This window comes from Lissotriton helveticus, chromosome 2_1 (genome assembly GCF_964261635.1).
Source record: "Lissotriton helveticus chromosome 2_1, aLisHel1.1, whole genome shotgun sequence".
Taxonomy (NCBI): domain Eukaryota; kingdom Metazoa; phylum Chordata; class Amphibia; order Caudata; family Salamandridae; genus Lissotriton; species Lissotriton helveticus.
The window spans coordinates 2,103,825,473-2,103,846,284 of record NC_136059.1 but is presented as its reverse complement, the minus strand read 5'-3'; the positions used below and the strand labels follow the sequence as shown (position 1 = coordinate 2,103,846,284).

General features: G+C 42.0%; 1 protein-coding gene and 1 long non-coding RNA gene across 3 annotated transcripts in view; one reads left to right on the top strand and one right to left on the bottom strand.

Moving 5' to 3' along the window:
* The window catches only part of GALNT7 (polypeptide N-acetylgalactosaminyltransferase 7), a 597,040-nt gene that overhangs the window by 157,292 nt on the left and 418,936 nt on the right, over positions 1 to 20,812 (bottom strand). For both annotated transcript variants that reach the window (XM_078677071.1, XM_078677072.1), the window contains exon 5: positions 12,408 to 12,487. In XM_078677071.1, coding sequence (XP_078533197.1) covers positions 12,408 to 12,487 — 80 coding nt within the window. The remainder of the gene's footprint in view (positions 1 to 12,407; positions 12,488 to 20,812) is intronic.
* Positions 6,852 to 8,352, top strand: LOC144819060 (uncharacterized). The gene is made up of 4 exons (XR_013607211.1): positions 6,852 to 6,963; positions 7,510 to 7,586; positions 7,679 to 7,748; positions 8,056 to 8,352. It is a non-coding gene; the product is annotated as an uncharacterized LOC144819060 (long non-coding RNA).

Here is a 20,812-nt window from a genome sequence, read left to right as displayed (position 1 = left end):
TTGCCAAGTTTCGTGCAAATCCATTCAGCCGTTCGATTATTATTATTATTATTTTTTTTTGCCCCGCGGGGCCCTTTTAAAACCTCCACATCAAACCTAGGGGGTCAGCGAGGATCTACTATGCCCCCTTATAGTTATTTCCCCCTTTGTTTTGACCTCCTCTTGTCTCTCGATCCTACCGAGAGACAAGATGGCGGCCGCTACGGACTTTTTGGAATGTTGACAGACGCCGGAGAACCAATCAGCTTCGCTTCACAAATCTCCGTTGCGCGTAAAGTACGCGAACCGGAGCGCTGCCTGGTCCGCTGTTACAGATATATATCTTTTTTTAAACGTTAATTTCTCAAAATCCACTGGAGCACATATATTGAGACCTACAAAAGGCACATCGGGCTACCAGTCCCTACAATTTTGCCAAGTTTCGTGCAAATCCATTCAGCCGTTCGGGCTAAAAGTGAGGCCAACCGCCCTATGGAAAACTCAATGTTAAAAACACGTTTTGGGACCCCCCTTTTTTCTCGGCCCCCCCTTGACGAACCCCCCCCAAATTTTCAAGGGCTGCTCAGAAACAAAATGTGCCATTTTCCTGAAAATTTCAGCCAATTCCGTCCACAAACGCCAAAGTTATTAGACATAGAATTTTCAAAAAACCCATAGAGAAAAAATCCTAACTATATATACCTACTGGCGACCGCCAGTAGGTAATATATATATATATAGATATATATATATATATATATATGTATCTGCTACACAAGAAGGTTTCTGTGCACATGGTGAGATTTTTACTTTTGGATTCTGGACACTCTGAAAGCTCGGTGGATGTCCGAGCATTAGTGCACACTCGATAACTATAAGTTAATTTTGGAATTCTGTTTGGCACTAGGTCTACTGATATGAGACAGTACTGCGTCTGTCTAGGACACTGGGGGTATTTAAAAGCTTTTTAACAAGATGGTGACGCATTGATTGACAAAGGCTGTTCGCAGACGAAACGCATCTCATTTGTTTTGCTGCTGGGTTGGGAGATATCTGACCCATTAAACTGACCAGCACTTCTATCTTCGTGTGCGGGCTCCTTCTTTCATTTTGGTGTTGGGACTGTTTGGAGATATATATATATATATACATACACACGCATACACTTACCTTAAATATACTTACCTTTGTTGTAAAGGCATATTCGCTGTAAAGGCAAGCATTGTAAAGGCATTATGTAGTAAAGGTTTCATGATAAAGGCACTGCGTGGTAAAAACAGCATTGTAAAGGCTCTCATGCCTGCATGTTTGCCCTAGGCTCACTGTATTATATGAAGCGTAGAATCTCTATCCACTATCCTTTGTCAATCCAAATAACAGACTAACAATTCCACAGCTCAAATCAAATTAACTTCATATTTCCCTATGCTAATTCACCTCTAATCCTTTTTGGGGTTTGGTTTTGGGACCGGGAGTACTGTGCTACTCGCTGAAAAGCGTTTCAACACCTCATCAGGGGTAGCAAGTGCTAAGTAAATGCAAACCCTTCCCTCTTCCATACCTCCACTATCCTTTTCAATCCAAATGACAGACTAACATGTGCACCTCTCAAATTAATTTCATATTTCCCTAGACTAACTCGCCACCAATCCTTTTTGGGTAACGGAGTAGTGTGCTACTCGCCAAAAGGCACTTCCAACACTTCATCAGGGGTAGCAAGCGCTATATAAAATGCAACCCCTCCCCTCTTCTATCCCTCCACTATCCTTTTCAATACTTATAAAAGACTAACAGACTAACATATCCAGCAATCAAATTAATTTCATTTTTCACTAGAATAATTCACCACTAATGGGTGTGCTTTCTTCTTTTCATATTGTTGTGATTGATCTGTGTTATCCTGTGGATACATCATAGTTAGATTGGATACAACTAACTTTCCAGACTAATGCGTACAAATTCTTGTGTTTAAGTCTTTCAAGCAAAATCCCTTGTAGACAATCTCTCTCTGATACCATATTCAGCCCAAGCCTACAAGGGTTTACTGGGTTACCCAATTTCACTTACATATGGTTGCGCAGACGCAGGTCTGCTGTGGGTCACTTCATTAAGTGGTTTGTCTGTGTTCATTGTTTGTTCGTTTTTACAAATTGAGACTCCCTCTGGCTCGACAACACATATGTCTGAAGCCGAGACTCTCTCTTATACTGATGAATACGTATTGAAAATAGCCTCTGGGCCCTCTTTGCTAGGAACCCGAGGTATTTCTACACATCTTCCTTGTGAATCTGATTTGAACCAACTAGAAAGTCTACGCAAAAAGCTAGTCCGTACTGAATTACACGCTAAATTCTTGACAGACTGTCTCATTGCAAATATAATTCCAACTGGTTTTTGCAAATAAAGAATATTCCAATTATCTTTATTGAAGATGAGGATTTCAAACTTCATTTTAGTTTTGCATCAAACAAGTGCTCACGCACCTGGATGGTGCTCAGCATCGAGACAGCACAAAAGCACATTAAACTGTTAACGAAGGAAATAGAAATTCTGGAACATAAGATCAATTCTGATGCCAGTATTTCTAACGCTAAGACACTGCTTGATAAAATAGTGTTGACAATAAAAGATTTTGAGGATTTCAATTCCCATAAGAAGACCAACAAGTTACATCTAGACATAAAAAGATACAGCAGAGAGAAAACGTATCCATATCTGACCAAAGACTTTTATCAACCCCAAGGCCCAAACACAGGTTATAATCGTGGTCCCGAGAAGAGAGCCACCTTTTCTGTGACTGACTCAGACACAGACAGTGAAAGAGGGTTTGATAACCATTATAGACAGGGACAAGAACCCCAACCTTCCACTTCACGACAGGCTTTTTTAGGCCAGGACAGGAGAGGCCAGGGACATCCACAGAGACAGAGGTCATCAAGGAGAGGATGGTCACGGAACCATTACACACCGGGTTACCGTCGCACTCGCAATCAATTCTACGAGTGGTAGATCACAGCACGACCATTCCAATTTTCAATTTATCCAAACATCAACTCACGGATATTGAAAACTCTGTGCTCTGCCAGGGATTTTCATTTGTCCCAACTAAAAGAAACGACTTATTCCAAACCAAACTGTAGCTATATAAATTCTTTAGATCAGTGAGACTTAGGAATTTCTTTGCAAACAAACAAACATCTGACAAACATGATACAACAGGGCTACACCAGAAGTCCACCTTCTTTCCTCTAAACAACATGGTTGCGAAAGAAGTTATCACTTTTGAAAATGCGGTGATTACCGAAGTTGAGAACTTCTTCAGAAAACCTATGCATATTAGTTACAACCTTTCAAGGGAACAACAACTGGCCCTATCCCGTCTACAGACACTTCCAGAGACAATAATAAAACCGGCCGATAAGGGCGGTGGAATTGTCTTGTGGGATGAGATTGCTTATAATGCAGAATTACAGAAACAGCTTGCAGAAGAAACACATTATCAGAAACTTTCTGGCAATCCTACGATCAGATTGGAGAAAAAGATCCTAGAGCTTAGCAAGTTAGGCTTTGATGGAGGTTGGTTGAGTGAGAAAGAAGCCGCCTTCCTCGTCAATAAATCTCCTACAGACCATGCTGGTCCTCCTCGACCTATCCGCTGCATTCGACACCATCTCCCATGACACTCTCCTCTCACGCCTACAAGAGGTCGGAATAAGTGGAATTCCCCTCACCTGGATTAGATCTTTTCTCACCAACAGATTTCAACAGGTGATGCTGAGCCCCTTTTTCTCTGGCAAAAAACCTCTCATCTGGGGCGTGCCGCAGGGTTCTGCGCTCAGTCCACTCTTATTCAACGTCTATTTAAAACCCTTGGCCAAAGCAATTGAACTGTGGAGCGTCAAAGCTACTTTTTACGCCGACGACACGCAATTGGTGTTCTCCTTCAAAGACCACACCGAAATAGCCTTCCACAAATTCCGCCAATGCATGATAAACATCGCCTCCTGGATGTCAAATAACAACCTAAAACTGAATACGGACAAGACCGAGGTCCTATTCTTTAATCAAAAATCACCAATCCCCTCCATCCTCTGGTGGCCATCTGAATTGGACCCCCTCCCTGAACCTGTTCTGACAGCCCGTAACCTTGGCGTCCAATTCGACACTGCCCTCTCCAGCAAGGTGCAAATTAACAAAGTTACTTCCTCGTGTTTCGGCAAATTACGCATGATAAAAAAAATAATTCCTTACCTTCCATCTGACTCCCGAAAAACAGTTATCCACTCCCTCATCACAGCGCACTTGGATTACGCAAATAGCCTATACGTAGGGGCTCCAGCTTACCTCATCAACCAACTTCAGAGAGTACAGAACGCAGCGGCCAGGTTGATTTGCAATATCCCATTTCGTCACTCTATCACCCCTCATCTGATCAAACTTCATTGGCTCCCGGTAAGACTCCGCATCCAATTCAAAGCCCTCACCCTGGCCTTCAGAGCGATGAACGATCGAGGTCCTCTCTACCTACGTCACAGAATTAAACCCTCACTAGCCACCCGGAACCTCCAATCCAACCACCTCCGTCTGATGTCCTGTCCCCGCTTTCGATTAGCCCGCACGGGTGGAAGAGGCTTTGCAGTAACCACCTCCAAACTCTGGAATCAATTGCCCATTGAATTGAGATTCTTGACATCAGAACCCCTTTTCCGAAAAAAACTCAAAACCTGGCTCTTCTCCCTTATCTAATTAACTTTGCAAATCTCAGTAACCCCCCTCCTCCCCCCAGTAGAAGGTATTTCTTTTAGCGCCGGGACACCTCCGTTGGAGGTAGCTGTGCGCTCTACAAACTACTAAATAATAATAAATAATAATAATACAGTGCCGGTAATCTACATCTTACCGAAAGTACACAAGAGCCTTTCGTGTCCGCCTGGGAGACCAATTGTCTGTGGTTGTAATTCCATTCTTAAGCCATTAGCTCAGTATGCCGATTTCTTTATTTGACCGTTCGCTACTGAAGCTGAGAACTACATTAGGGATACTACAGCTGTTATCAATGTAGTTGAGAATCTCCCCTTTGACCCTACTTTTGAGCTTTTGGTGTCAATGGACATCGAAAGTCTCTATACAAATATTCCCCAGACTGACGTACTACTGATACTTGAGAATCTTTTAGATGAAAGACCAAGACCCCATGCAGTTCCAACTGATTTCATCTTAGAGTGTATCCAGATTGCCCTTTGTGAGAATTTTTTCCTCTATGATAAAACATTTTATCAGCAACAAAAAGGCGTGGCCATGGGCGCAGTTTTTGCGCCGGACATAGCAAACATTTATGTGTCCAACTTTGAAGAACAGTATATTCATAACATTGCCAATCAGTTCGCAGCCAACCTTAGATGTTGGCTGCGTTATACTGATGACATCTTTTTCATCTGGCGAGGTAGTAATGAGGCTCTATTGGATTTCCATGAATGGATTAATTCCAGGAACCCCAACCTTAAATTTACCATTGTTCAAAGTAGAGAAAGTATTGATTTCCTTGATATTTCCATCAAAGTCAATGCAGATAAGACACTATATACAACACTCTTTACGAAACCAACAGCGAGAAACACCTTGTTAAAATATAACAGTCACCATCCGCAAGCCTTGAAGGATGGCCTACTATTCGGTCAATAAACATTGGTCAGTTTTGTCTAACTTGCCTGAACTAGTTGAGAAACCAATGTTCGCGTTTAAAAGAGGGTCCAATTTAAGGGACCGTCTTGTACATGCATATAAAAATAAAGACAACAACTTAGTTGACAACATGCGACAACTAAGTCCCATTACTGGCCATTTCAAATGCAATCACTGTACTGCCTGTCAGACCAATTCCAACATTAAAAGCTTTCAAGTGAACGGGAAAACCTGTACTCTTAGAAGTTTTTCTAATTGCAATACCACGAATGTGGTTTACTGCATTCAGTGCCCATGCGGACTGAGGTATTTTGGAAAAACAACCCAGTTAATCAAGAGACGCATATTGCAACATCAATCTAGAATACGATGCAGAACTGAAAATGCCCCCCTAGTAGAACATTATCTGTTGAAGAAACACAATGAGAAAGAAATGCTGTGGTGGGTAGTGGAAACTGTGAAACCTACGATCAGGCAATCCAATGTTGATCTTATCCTGATGACTGAGGAACAACGTTGGATTTGTCTGGCAGATTCCGTCAAAAATGGGTTGAATTCGTCAACTGAATGGTTCAAATTGGCATGTATAACATGATTTCTTGAATAAACTGCCTTTCTGACCTTCAAAATTTAAATTATTATAGTCGGATCCTATTGGCTTCTAAAGTAAATGACCTCTCAGTCCCATTAATATTAAGAACTTTGGCCAATAATTTGTCATTATAACTTTGTTGACATAGCATATAAAGATCTGTCATATCACATATGTGGTGCATGTTATCATTGGTCCGCTAAACAACCGTTGTTACTCTGATGATTTTCCAAGTTTTTATATGTTATAATTCATTTCATCAACCATTTTTGATGTTTTTACTGAATTGTTTAATTCGTGGTTGTTATTTTATTTATTTAATTGTTTCTAATGATCACATGAGACCAACTCTAAGTGTTTAACTACAGAATTATATTTTGTGTGTTTCTAATGAAATGTTAATTCTTATAATGTGACGACCTATTTCAATTTGGTCATTTGAAAATAGACACACTGTCATATTACATTCATTGGACATTATATACAGCAACTTCACTCTAAGATGGCCGCCATAGCAACTCAAAATAAACCGGGTTATCTATCCTCCCAGCTGGATGACGCGCATTGTGTGCGCTCCGTGGCTTCACACTCTATTACACTTCCGGGTGTCGGTCTTTATATTTGCCGACAGTTGCTGCCCCAGTATCCTTCCTTGTGCAAATGCCGTTGGACTCAGGAATGGTGTGTTTTGTTTGAACCACTATTACTCTGTAAGTACCGAAACAAGCGACTTTACAACATCATTTTAAGTATATTGATTATAAAACTGTTGCAACATCTCGGATGGCACTCTATGAACGGCGCAGTCAAAGTATCTTATTGACGGCGTTATGATACATCGAGCTCACAATAATATAAATACTGAGCTGTATTGTTTTCGAATATTCAATTTACATTGTGTCTTTAAAATTCAAACGGCATCTGCTATAACTGTGGTGACGCTGTCATGTGACTTTTTAGCGTTGTTCCGTTGAGATATATTTTGACACACTGATGTTTCCACATGCAGTTAGTACTATTCTGTCAGCGGTTAAGGAGTCTTTCTACAAAATCTACCTAAATAACTTAGCTCCTGGCATCCAACACAATTACGTCTGATATTGATTGACGAACTGAATGAGCTTGACCTTTATATTATAGCTCTTCCCCCGTGTGCCCTGGTAGTTCGATGCAGCATGCAACCTAGAGCTCTTCCATGTAGGAATTCCTTCGTTAAAAATCATTTTGGTCATTCTAAGTTCTTATGTGATTTTCAGAGACACTGTGAAGTCTCCCCATCTGAAGTCGGTTTAAAAAAGCGGGAGAGTTGTACATCTTTGAATAACAGAAACAGGTACTATAACTTCTCGTCCCTTATTTTATCAACGTACCTTGCGATTTAGTCACATTACTTACATTCTGTTCTGTCCTTAATTTATTTGACAGAACACTACGCTGTGCTCGACTGGGTTCAGCGAGCTTCTCTTCACTCATCCATATCGCTATATTTTTCAAAGTAAGTTAGTGAAATCATTGTTGCTGTATATTATGGACCCTGATGTTTCTTGAGCGATGAAAAATGAAAGTATTCAACCTTTGAGCCATGAAATCTTTAAAAATAGTGATTCACTCTTATGTGTAATGAATATGATTTGGTCACAATAAACTGCGTAGATTTAATCATCTTTTTAGATTTAATAAATGATGCACCTGTCTGGCGTTTTGCACACGGTTATTCTATAAAACATATAGGTAGAGATATTTTATTGGAAAATATGTTATTCAATACAGAGTGGTTATTAATTTGTGTTATATCCACACAGGGGGTTGTTCTCCACACTATTAAAAACTGTCCTGATGATGGTCTTATAGACACCTGCAACTGAGACCGAAACGTCGACCTCCACATCGTCTCCGAAAATAATTTGTTTTCCCTAAGAGTTTCCTTTGTCCATGTTTTGACTTGAGTTACTCTGGGTTGATTATTTGGAGTAGATGTTTTGATTATGAACTGATTTGTCAATTGATTTCTGTTATCTGTTCATAATTTTACACTGTGAGATTTATCTCTGTCTGTATCCCCATTTTTTGATTTGATCTGATAAAATTCAGTTTCTCTAATGAAATAGGATTTTCCGTGTGCTTTCTTCTTTTCATATTGTTGTGATTGATCTGTGTTATCCTGTGGATACATCATAGTTAGATTGGATACAACTAACTTTCCAGACTAATGCGTACAAATTCTTGTGTTTAAGTCTTTCAAGCAAAATCCCTTGTAGACAATCTCTCTCTGATACCTCTGTAGAGGAGGCAGTTGTGTGAATTGGGGAAATGAGCAGATGCGGCATTTAAAAGCTGTGTTCATGGTCAACCACAATAATGGGCTCGTGTACCCATCACAATGGCAACGAGCTGTGTGCTTTGAGGATCAGGTAGAAAGGCATTGCCCTATATTGTCACACACAATTTACCTGCGACTAAAAATCATAAGTGGGGCATTAGAAAACACCAATGACAACACCGCTACAGCGGTAATTCGACTTGTCTTGCTAATTTGCAACTGGAATTACCCAAGACAGTAAAGGTGGTCTGAGCTTAAAGAGACATCTGAAACAAGCTCTAGAGACTGAGGCTTTGAAACGATCATGTTTCAACCCTCCCTTTTTTCATAACGATTAGCCAATATATGAATTACATGCATCTAGAGTACAGATGTATGCAAAGAATGAGCACCAAAGTCATTATTTTTAACAAAAAGGGCCATACACGCAGTATGTATGTTGCATTGTTAAAATATTACCACTTCCCGATTTGAGTCTCTCCGAGAGCACCAGAGCTCAGGAGATGCTTTTGATCAGTAAGCACTGCTGCTTCAGAGATGCTGTGCAGGTACATGCTAATGTGGGACAGAAAAGTAGGATGGGAGATAAATTCCGCTCCGCTGGCAGAGTTTTGGCCACTCTGCGTTACACGTGTAATGCAGAGTTCCGGCTAAATTCTGCCAACCACCGCTTGGTGGGGATTTTTCTTGTGCGCGGCTCGCCAACGGCGCAAGGGAGAATTGACATCCATCAGCACGAATTTCCGGTTCTAGAAGGGCACCCAATGAGATTTTCCCAACGCAGGGGGTCAAAACCGGTCACGGTGAGAAAGCTGCACTTTGAGTAGAAAATCTACTCGAGTGGCAGCAAAACCAACTCGAGAAGCAGCGCCCTCTGGCGTGCCGCATGGTGCCGTTTGTGCTGATTTTTCAGTGTGGAAAAAGCTAAAAATCAGTGTGACGTGCCAATTTGCCACCATTCGTGGAACTCTGCAGAATCTCGCAAAGTTTTCATATAACTATGCAGAATTCCGCTGAGTGAAACTCTGAGTTCCGTCCACCCCTAGCGGCGGTGCAAAGGCAGGGAGTGGTAATCTATTCAGAGTACTATTCATGGCCAGTGATATTTACAGGAACCACAGGAGGTGTTTGCACACACTACAAAGTGGTGAATACGATCCTGAGCAGATCAAACATCAATGAGAACTCTGTTGGAATTTGTAACTTCTACTCCAAGGTTAAAAAAGCACATGGATACAGCGTCAAACACTCAGCCCTTTAAAAGTGTCTGAAAAACGCAGCTGAAGTACTTTGCACTCACAAACGACACTGATGCATTGAACAACAGACTTCCTCAGTAAATTAAAACACAAAACAATGCACAATAAAATTCAAAAGGCAGCAGGTGCTCCATGTGTGAGAGCAAAGAGCTTGAAGCAAACTTAAAGATCGGACTGCTACTTCAATGATTTAGTGTTAGGCACATACATGGCGAAGGCTCCTCGCTGGATGACAAGCTTGAGAAGCTTCTTACAAAGCGGCCAACCTTCAACAACTGAACCGTAAGTCTAGGGCTTTAAGTGGGATGAAAGACCTGGCGGGTCCCTCAAAGGGGCGTGGTCGATGTAATTAAGGGTGTGGCTTAAAACACATAGGCTAAAAATCTGTGCTTAGTCTAGTGCCAGGACCGGTCCTAGGATTTTCGGGGCCCTGGACAAAAGGGAATGTGCGAGGCCCCTTAAATTTACATAAGTGACACCTTCTAATCTCGGTGAAGCTGCTTTGTGCAGACACCACCTGGTCCGCAGCTCCTCCTCTCAGCCACCCCAAGCACCTCTTGTACATCCCATTTCGGACTGAAGTTGTGAGAAGTGCTTGGGGGCGCGGTTAATTCTGTGTGGGCTAGAGTGCTGACAATAGGCGCCCTGCGGATGATGATGATATGATGACCACCAGGTGCTGCTTTGTGAGCAGCCCCGGGGCCTTCCACACGACCAAGATCTTGAATATTGCTGGTTCGTCTGACACCACAGACAAAGAAAGTGTGTGTCTGTCATAAACAGCTGCCTGTGACAGGCATCCCAAGGTATGAAACCAGCAGGTTTCTTTGGAGCCATACTGTCACACCAGGAGAGAAAATCTCTTGAAAAAAGTTTGACAAAAAAGTTGAGAACAAAAAAACAGTCAAAAAGCGACTGAGGGTAGCTCTTTTATAGATTACAGCTATCTGGCACGGAAAGGAAAAAACTGACGTCAGCGTGCCGGTGTGATGCCTATATAGGCGCCACGCATGTAATTTCTGATGCGGACAATGCCGAGCTGAATGACACCATCTACTGGTGTGCAGGGGTACCGCTCGAAAATGTCCGGACCAGTCTGACAACTTGGGAATATTCTAAGTTAAGGAATCTGTGGCTAGAAGTCTCTATCAGATAGGCAGCGATAAATTATATCTCTAGAAGAGTCCGTGAGATCGGGGTGGAGCAGGGAGCTTAATAAAGAGAACAAAGCTTTGTAAGATGAACAGTCTTGAGAATTCCATGAAGGATGTCTGTCTGTGGGCTCTTGGTTCTCCGCCCGGTGAGGAGGGTTCAAACATTAAAGGATCCATTGAGTCTTGGTTCGAGAAGCATTATGGTCTGGCAAAGGATGGTTCCCACACTTGAACCATTAGCTGTGCATGCATCAAACAAGCAAGGTCCAGCCATGGAAGGGACAGAAAGGGTCTAGGATTGCTCTCAGCCTGAACGACGAGTCAGCTCGAGATGAGGACCTGTGTAGTGTAAAGAATAAAGGGAGGGTCCTAGACCAGGACTCAGCAATTTTGCTATTCCTTGAAATGTGTAGCACCATGGAAAAACATAACAAAAAACTCTCGGTTATGGCTGAGTAAAACAGTGTCTTTATTAAGGATTTGTCTTCTATATTTGTTTTGTGGTTCTCTCACATGGGACACACTGCACTGTTGTTGGAAGTCTATGTCAAGTGTAGGTAGTTGCCAGTTGTGGATAAACCTTTTTATAAAGTAAATTAAATGTGTTGGCTGCTAATTTCTATGTTGGTATTGCATTTATTGCATGAGGTCTTTCATTAATGAACACATGTTATGAAATGATATGTACAGTCTGGGCTGCTGCAGGAGAAGTGAACATTGAGAACCCTCACTCATCTATCTATTCACCCATCCATGACACATACATCTAACTAAACCTCCATTCGTCCACCCACTCAAACATTCATGTACACGATCATCAATAAAAACCTATTCACCCTTTTATTCACTCATCCCCTCACTCAACCATTCACTCTTCTGTGGACTCATCCATACATCCATCTGTCTATTCATGCACTCCCCAATCCACACAATCATCTACCTATGTATTCATGCTTGCATTTATTCGTCCAATCAAACGATCGCTCACACAAATTCACCAATAAATGAAGAAGAACTTTTACTAGCAAAAATATTGCTGCGCAGCTAAAATCAACAAGGCTTCGAAAGGTATAACAATGAGGGGAAAAGGATGCCACCATTGTGCCAGTGGCGGCACGGGTGTGGATATTGTGCTTCGGAAAACGAATGCAATTAGTCAGGGCTATCATCCTGCAAAATAGCCGTGCACAACTACAGAGATGTGTGCTTCACTTCCCTTCGTCCTACATTTGAAGATTACAAGGCAGAAAAAGTGCTTCTAGCTTAAGCAGGAAATGTTTTATTTTAAACTATCTATCAACGAGCTCTACTCAATGAAGCACAGCAGAGAAGACAGGCAGGCAAAATCCCAGCAAAGTTATACTAACGAGTCAAAAAACTGTTCAAAAGAGCACAACAGATGAAACAATAAATCACATTACCTGTCTTTAGCTATCGGTGCTACGAGTGGTGCGTACCAGTTAATCCCCACCTCACAATGAGCATCTAGGTAAATCAGAACCTTAGAGAAAATAAAAACGGAAAATAGTCAGTTTTATCGTTAACAGATGTCAGTGATGAAATACAAACACACACACACACATATATATATATAGACACACACACACATACATATACAGCTTCTATTAAAAGCTAGAGAATGAAAGAACTAATGTGCATGCCAGATCTCAGAATCTATATAGTTCATATTGTAATGTAACCATGAGGAGAAACAGGTCGTTACAAAGGAAGAGCCCTATTAGTAGGGATAAGATATAAAAATGAAGAGATATAGGTTTAGCAAGTAATTTTCAAGATTAAGCAACTGTAGTAAGCATTAAATGACAAACCAAATATCTAGGTTATTTACTCAATATAGTCAAAGAACAACTTCTTAGTGCATGCATAGCAGTTAGAGTGGAGAAATGTGGAATCAAGCCTGAAACAAGCCTTGGCAAAGCCAATGAGTCCAATTTGTAAAAAGGAGTAGGTAGCTATTGGTTTGGCCAATGCTCGTTATTTTTGGCAGAAGAATGTCTCTCCTCTGTGAATGAGAGTCTATCCAAATATCTCCTTCAAATTTCTAATTACATCGTTTTAGGCAACTTGAATTTACATTTGGATAATTCTTTTTACCCTCAAGCCAAACTTTTACTCAATAACATAGCTGCTTGGAATCAGAGTCAATTTGTTAATCAACCACACTCTCTGCTGGTCATATATTTGAAACTATATTCTGTAATTGCCCTGTAAATATTATTGAGATTAGTACTATTGAGTGGTCTGACCGAGCTATCTTTTATTTTGCCTGGAATATTGCCCCGGTTCCTTTAGGCAGAAGATGTGTGCCCTCCTTGCCTTATAGGAACTGATCCAAAGTCTCTAGCTGCAACATCTCGTCTGTCCTTGAGAAATCCATCCCCGATGAGTGGGGATATTAGTCAGACACTGAGGTGGTTAACGCCTGGCTGTTGCATATTGTGAACACTTTAACTCCCATGAAAGAGCAAAGGTTTGCTAATTCCAACAGTTGACTCCCTTGCGCCCCCTGGTTCAACGAGGAACATAGGGCCTTCAATAAGCATTGCAAAAAACTGGAAAGATCTTGGATAAAAGTATATTGTTTGAACATGAAGTAGGAAAATGAAACAGACACAAAAGCCATCCCAAAGCCCACTATGTATATATACATTTTAATGTACTAGACACTGCAAGTCTTCACTAACAAACTGCTGGTTGTTGGCGAGACCTAAAAAAGCATCTTCAAGCATGCTTTTGCTTTTTTTATTGAAGACTTCTATAATACATCTGCCAAAACAATAGCACAGAAAGCTGTGTGTTTACAATTTTAAATACTGACAACATATTTAATTCTTAACGCATAGCATGCATTAAGTAGACATACGGACACAACAATATATAGAACAACGACCAAGACAATTATACAGTGCCAAAACGTTTTCCCAAATACCTCAAAACGTTCTTGCTGTTTCTAACAAAGTATGTCATTCTTTCTGGTATGGATAGTTTTGAGTGCTCACTAGCTCAATAATCAATATTGATAAAGTTGGTGGGCAGTAAAAAGTCCAGTGCATGAGCACACGAGGTAGTTGGGGAAGTTCAACGTTCTGGACTTAACTGAAGCACTAATAGAGACTTTGGCTGTGTGGGGAACCAACCATGAAAAGGCTACCAGTAGGCATAGTAAACAGTGGTAGTCACTGTTTGTCATCATGAAGCAATCAATGATGACACATACGAAGTGGAACGTCAATGGTATCTGTAAAAAATAGACCATTGGTTAAAAAAAAAAAGTCGCTGTCCCCCCAGAAAGCCAATACAAAGTACCTTCACCTTCGGGAAACACAGACGAAAGGCAACAAATGCCAGTTCAATGGAGGTTGAAATACAGAGTACGTTGACACTTAAGATAGACTTCAGGGTCTGGAAGGGAGGCAACATTAATTAAAATGAGGGCTCCCGGTTTTATGGTATTTATTTTTGGAACATGTCTGTCTTTATTTATCCATATCAATTTTTTAGCCATCTTATTGGTATTTATCCATATTTATTTTTTGTTTGGTAAACAGATGAGGGGATACCTCGTATATTTCTGCATTTATTTAACGGGTAAATGTAGACTCATACTTCGATGCCTGTCAGGATTTAGCACATTACACAGACAGAAATAATAAAATAATAAATCCATATTAAAAAAATAGTGTAATGACATATACATGTTGAGATATGAAGTAATTTAAGTACATCTCATTGAGCTCCCCATGCTGTCATTATGCACAGCTACTGGTCTGAAAGTCATTAGTACCAGCATGGTGAATCAAAAGAATTTAAATTATCTGTATTTTTCCATTAAAAAAAATAAATACAGGCAGGAAAGAACAGTGTTTTCTGTCTGTATTTATCTGTAGAAATCAGTCAAATCGGAAAACAGGGAACCCTAATTAAAATACAGTAATATTCTATGTACAGTGAACATGGATAGACAATTGCGCTGGTAGCATGTCAAGGGGTATATATGCTTGAGATCAATGGTCATCTACCCACAGATCTGCAAAACAACACCCTACAGGCATTAGTCACCAGCAATTATAGCAAATGGCAGACATTTCAATGTAGTAATAGATGCAAAAATATATAACTCAACACCGAACACGTTTTAGGCAAAAACGACTTGTTATGTTATGTTATATCCATTTATAGCGCGCTCGGATACTTGTGAGTGTCCCTGCGCGATGCCTGAAGGGTGCAAGAAGAGGCTATCAGGCAAAGAAATGGGTCTTAAGTTTCCTTTTAAACATACTTGGGTCCTGAATGGACCGCAAGGGGGGAGGGCATTCCAGGCCACACTAGCCTTCACCACAAAAGAGCTGCCGCTAGCCTCTGAAACTTGAAGCGCGGGACCCGGACAAAACGAAGGGACATGGATCGGAGGGCTCGCGAAGGAACATAAAAAGAGAAGCGCCTGTGAAGATAAAGGGGGCCATAACCGTGGAGAGCACGATGGGCCAGAACCAAAGATTTAAACTAGATCCTGTCCACCACCGGCAGCCAATGAATAGAGAGCAACTGGAGAGTCACACTGTTGCTCGCTGCAATGCCCAATAAAAATCTGCCCGCCGTATTCTGAACCACCTGTAACTTTTTGAGCAGGTAGCCAGGGCGCCAGCATAGAGGGCATTGGCATAATCCAATTGTGACAGAATCAAAGTGCACGTGACAGTTTCTCTTGCCGCCTGCGGGAGGAGTGGAAAAACGTTCCTAAGAGTCTTAAGAAGGCCGAAGCAGCGGCCAGCCAGTTTTTTTAATGTGTGTCGAAAAGGAGAGACTCTCATCGAACCACACTTCCAGATTTTTAGCGGGCTATCCCATGGAAAGGGGCAGTAGAGAATCGGGCGGCCACAGCGGCTTTCGGAAATCAGTGGGAAACTTACCAAAGAGCAAAATCTCAGATTTCTGTTCATTGCACTTAAGCTGTGCATCCGCTAACCATTTAAAAATGGATGCGCGGCACTGGCTTTATACGCTAACCATTTAAAAATGGATGCACGGCACTGGCTTTATACCATCTATGTGAGTGAATGACATGAAGGGGACTTCCTAGTGCTGAAAGGTGCTTCTACTACAACTCCGGCCCACAATTCCTACTCTAGGATTGACCATTTCTTTATTTCGCAGATATCTGCCAGCAGATTTGCAGATGCCAAGTACTTCGCCAGCGGAATCTCTAATCACTCCCCTCTCATGGCAACGATACATACCGAAACTAGAAAGCAAATTCAGGTTTGCGCCTAGCTTCATTACATCTCTCGAACGAAATAGGTGGTGGAGGAACGGCTACCTGTTATGAAGTGAAGGTCAAGAACGCTGGAAGGCTTTGGAAAGCATGGACAGGGGGTAAGGGATAAGTAGCTACCTGATACCTTGGGTAAATAGGAGACGTCCGGAAATGGGGAAGACAGGCCAGACATTTGCAGCGTGGATGCAGAAATCAAAGCCTTCTTCATGTTCCACAGCATATCCGAACATAGTTTTTCAAATTCCGCACATTATTTTCAACATTTTAAACATAACAGGAAGAACATATTAAATAGAAGGACTTGAAGGACAAAAATAGAAATGTTCATTGTGACGTTTATAAGTGTTGGAGACAAGAATTAGTTACTACTAACTATCGACCCATAGGAAACTAACAAACTTTTGGTATCAATTACTACTAAGTGGATTTAGCATAATATAAATGTACAAGTTGACCGCATAAGTGATATGTGACAATGGCAAAAGTTACAATATACAAGGTGCTGCATCTAGAAAAGTATACAAAAAAATGATGGATGGAATGCTAGAATTAATCTCTGTCACTTGTAATTACTCGGGCCGCATCCCACTCCATCGTTAATTTGCACAACATGCCACATCAGTTTGGACACAGCTATATACAAATCAGTCTTGACCCTGTTCCAGTGGGAACAGGCCAGACTGCCAGGCCTTCCTCAACCGGAGCACAATCAAACCAAGACCACGTTCACCCTACTTAGGGCTCATTCGCCAGGTATCCAGTGATAGTGTGCACGGGGCCCATGTCTGAACATACCCGTCTCACTTAAGGAGATTCATTAAAGTGTACAAAAAATGATGGATGGAATCCTTGAACTAATCTCAGCCACTGGTAATTACTCAAGGCCGCATCCCAATCAAAATAACGATGGATTGGCATGTGGCCCGAGTAATTTACCAGTAGTTGAGAAGTCCAAGAAGTATGGATTTTCACATTTCGTTGAGTCTGAAAGTGTTAGTGCTCTGGCCATGACTCTCTGGGCAGTGCATTCCTTTCTGGCGAGCCAGTAGGCCCAAAATACATATTTCTGCATGGAACAGTTTCAATGACTACAGTGAGTATAAGCATCTTAACATTATTATCTTCAGCATGGCGCGGAAAAAACTGAGCATCGGTGTTTCAGCATATTTCCATACATTGTATTTGCAGAAAGTAGGCAATCGAAACTATTACAGCAGCATAGTATCTTCATTGTTGGCCTTGCATTCTTGCGAACTTGCCAGGGTCTGGATAAAGCTCAACATGGGTTCAGGGAAGGACACAGCACCAAGACCGCCCTGATCAAATCTACTGAGGAGGTTAGGAAGGCGATGGATGCAGGGGGCCGGGCAGCACCGGTACTCCTTGACCTGTCCGCGGCCTTCGATACGGTCCACCATAGTATTTTGGTGGACCGTTTAGAGGACTGCGGGATCCAGGGGAAAGCCTTGAGCATCCTGAAAGTCTTCCTTGCGAATAGGGTTCAGGTGGTGGCCCTGGGAGATTTTGAGTCAAGACCTTTCAAACTCCCAGGGGGAGTCCCTCAGGGATCCTCTCTAAGCCCCACCCTATTCAATATTTACGTATCTTCTCTTGCCCCGGGTAATCCGGTCTTACGGGTTTGAATTAACATCCTATGCAAACGATACTCAGATAGTTGTATCGCTGCTCCCGGGGAGAGAAGAAGGCGTAGCCGTCAGGTTTCAGGATTGCATGACAGCTGTCAGCTCCTGGATGGCAAGACACTGCCTAAAATTGAACTCCTCCAAAACTGAGGTCTTACTTTTTGGCTCAAAAGTAAACTTCTGGAGTCCCAAAGGGCGGCCTGAAGAAATGGGAACCCCTCCCTCTCCCGTAACGAAGGTTAAGAACCTGGGAGTTCTCATTGATGATCAACTTTCCTTCAAACCACAAGTAAACGGGCTGATTTCTTCTATCCATTGGACCTTGAAAATCATCAGGAAGATCCTCCCCCTCCTGCCGGAGGGGTGCAAAAAGACGGTGGTGACGGCACTTGTGCTCTCCCGTCTTGACTATTGCAATAGTCTACTTCTTGAGGCCCAGCTGGGGCTGCTTAATAAACTGCAGGTTCTGCAAAATGCGGCAGCCCGTCTCATTACCGGACTGCCCAAGTTTGCATCAGTCTCCCGGGAGTTGGAGAAGTTGCACTGGCTCCCAGTGCGTCAACGTATTTTGTTTAAATCTTTGTGCATAGTCTACAAGGCGGCACATGGATTTGGTCCATTGTTTCTCCAGCAGCACTTCCAATGGTACAAGCCACGCAGACAACTTAGGTCGGCCAGTATGGGGCTGATTAAGACAGCCCGCTTCAGGAAGGTTCGCTGGGGGGGCAGAAGTTTCGTCAGAGGGGCGGCGACTGCCTGGAATGCCTTACCTATGCCCCCAAAACAAAGCGTGAACCTGATGGCTTTTCGAAAAAGTCTAAAAACATGGCTCTTCACGCACTAGGCTGGTGATCGGATACTTAAGGGAGCTATCATTTCAGGGCCAGGACACCGGTCGGTAACAGTGCACTTTATAAATGATATAAATAAATAAATAAAAATAAAGTAGTCAACAATGAAGGTGCTACGCTGCTGTATACTCCCTGACCTGCCATGTTATTTATTGATCAGAATGTCACAATTTCACTCTGACAGGCACAGACTTCCTCTACCATGGCTATTCAAGTAACCGCTGTGGCCCCACCCTTGCTCCATCACATCACAGCCCATGACATGTACCAAAGCATGTGCCCTTGTAACATTCCAACTCCTGTATAGTTGCAACTATGTAGCGACATCACATGCCAGCGCCCTTTCCGGCACAACTAATCTTTGCTCATGAAACTTAAGTAGTAATTTACTTCACTGCTTGGCGTAACTAAATAATACTAAGTAATATAACTTTGGCATGGTTTACTTGATTCTGATAGGGCAGCCCTGCAACAAACAGAACAATTCAGACACAAAATCTGAAGCACACCCGACATAACCAATATATGTTTCATAGTTTGGTATCACTGCTTCCAAAACACTACCCACACAGACATCCAACAGAACACATCTGGCAGACTATCTTCCACAAATCCAGGAAAGCAAAGATGTGCCATATTATCTGCTATCATATTGCTCCAAACAGCAATTCCTACTAAAACAATCTCCACGCAAGCATCCCAAAGATCAACTTCTCACCTACAATTCAAGTAAGCAGATATATAAAATGTACAGCTACAGAACACCAGCTACTGAATATGCCACAGAGGAACATAAAAACACAAAAGTTAGCTAGCTTAAAACTCAACACATACCACATAACTGCATATAAATCTAAGCATCACTGATATGCCACTTAGTGGGCCATCACATCACCATTACTGCACCAGGTACTACGAGATGCTACAAACACAATTAAAAACATAAGACAAAAGTTGCTTACCTTTGGTAATGCTTTTTCTGGTAAATACTGTATCTACCTGTGGATTCCTCACCTTTTGAATACCACATGAGCCATCATTCCAAAGAAACTTTCTCGATAGGTCTTCCACGTTGACAGGTGCGTTGGTATCTACATGGTCCTGCACGAGGCACCACGAGACGTCACTGGAGCCATCAGACGACCCCGTGGGCATGCTGATGTCAGTTTTGAGAGTAAGGAATCCTCAGGTAGATACTGTATCCACAAGCAAAAGCATTGCCGAAGGTAAGTAACTTGTTCTGCTGATGGATACATCTACCTGCGGATTCCTCACTGGGAAGTGGCAATCAGCAAAGGTTTTGACTTTCAAGCCAAAAGGGAACGTCGCTCGCCAAACTGAACCGCTGTGTAAATGACCAACAAGCGTGGAGATCCGCAAAACTGTCTTTCCGACGACAAGGAAAAGAAACAGCCATCCAGAAACCTGGAGCTCCGAACAAGCGGGGCCGGAGGACGCCGCACAAACGGGAAAGCTTTCAGGTAAGGAGCGGGCTGGGAGCTCTGGACACATGCAAACGAGCATTGTTACATTGTCGCAGCAAGCGGTAAAAGTGAACAACAGTAAGCAGTTCACTGCACCGCTCTCAAGTCGCACAAGTACGAATGACGAGCATACACCATAAAATTAGCTTCCATCTATTGTGAGAAGGGACACGGAAATAATTCTTTGGTTACTTCAAGTAGTGTGAAATGGAGGCCTCATTAAAGGCGGAAACATTGTTTTTAAAAGGCATGGGACATTTGAGTAGCAATGAAGATCTGAGAAGGGGAGGCACTTCTCAAAAGAAATTAAAACAACTATTTTTTCAACTAGAAAAGCTATTAAAAAAAGAAATATCCAAAAGTTGGGAAGTGATAACATTAGAAAAATACATTGAACATGACAGAATTCCCAGAGGCCTCAGAATATTTACGCTACCGAATCATCTAGATACCAAGCCAGAAAGGTCTGAGGAGTGGGCCAGGAATAGTATGCAATGTTAAAAAAATATAGTTCTCATTATCATCAAATATGCCAAAAAAAGACATTGAGGA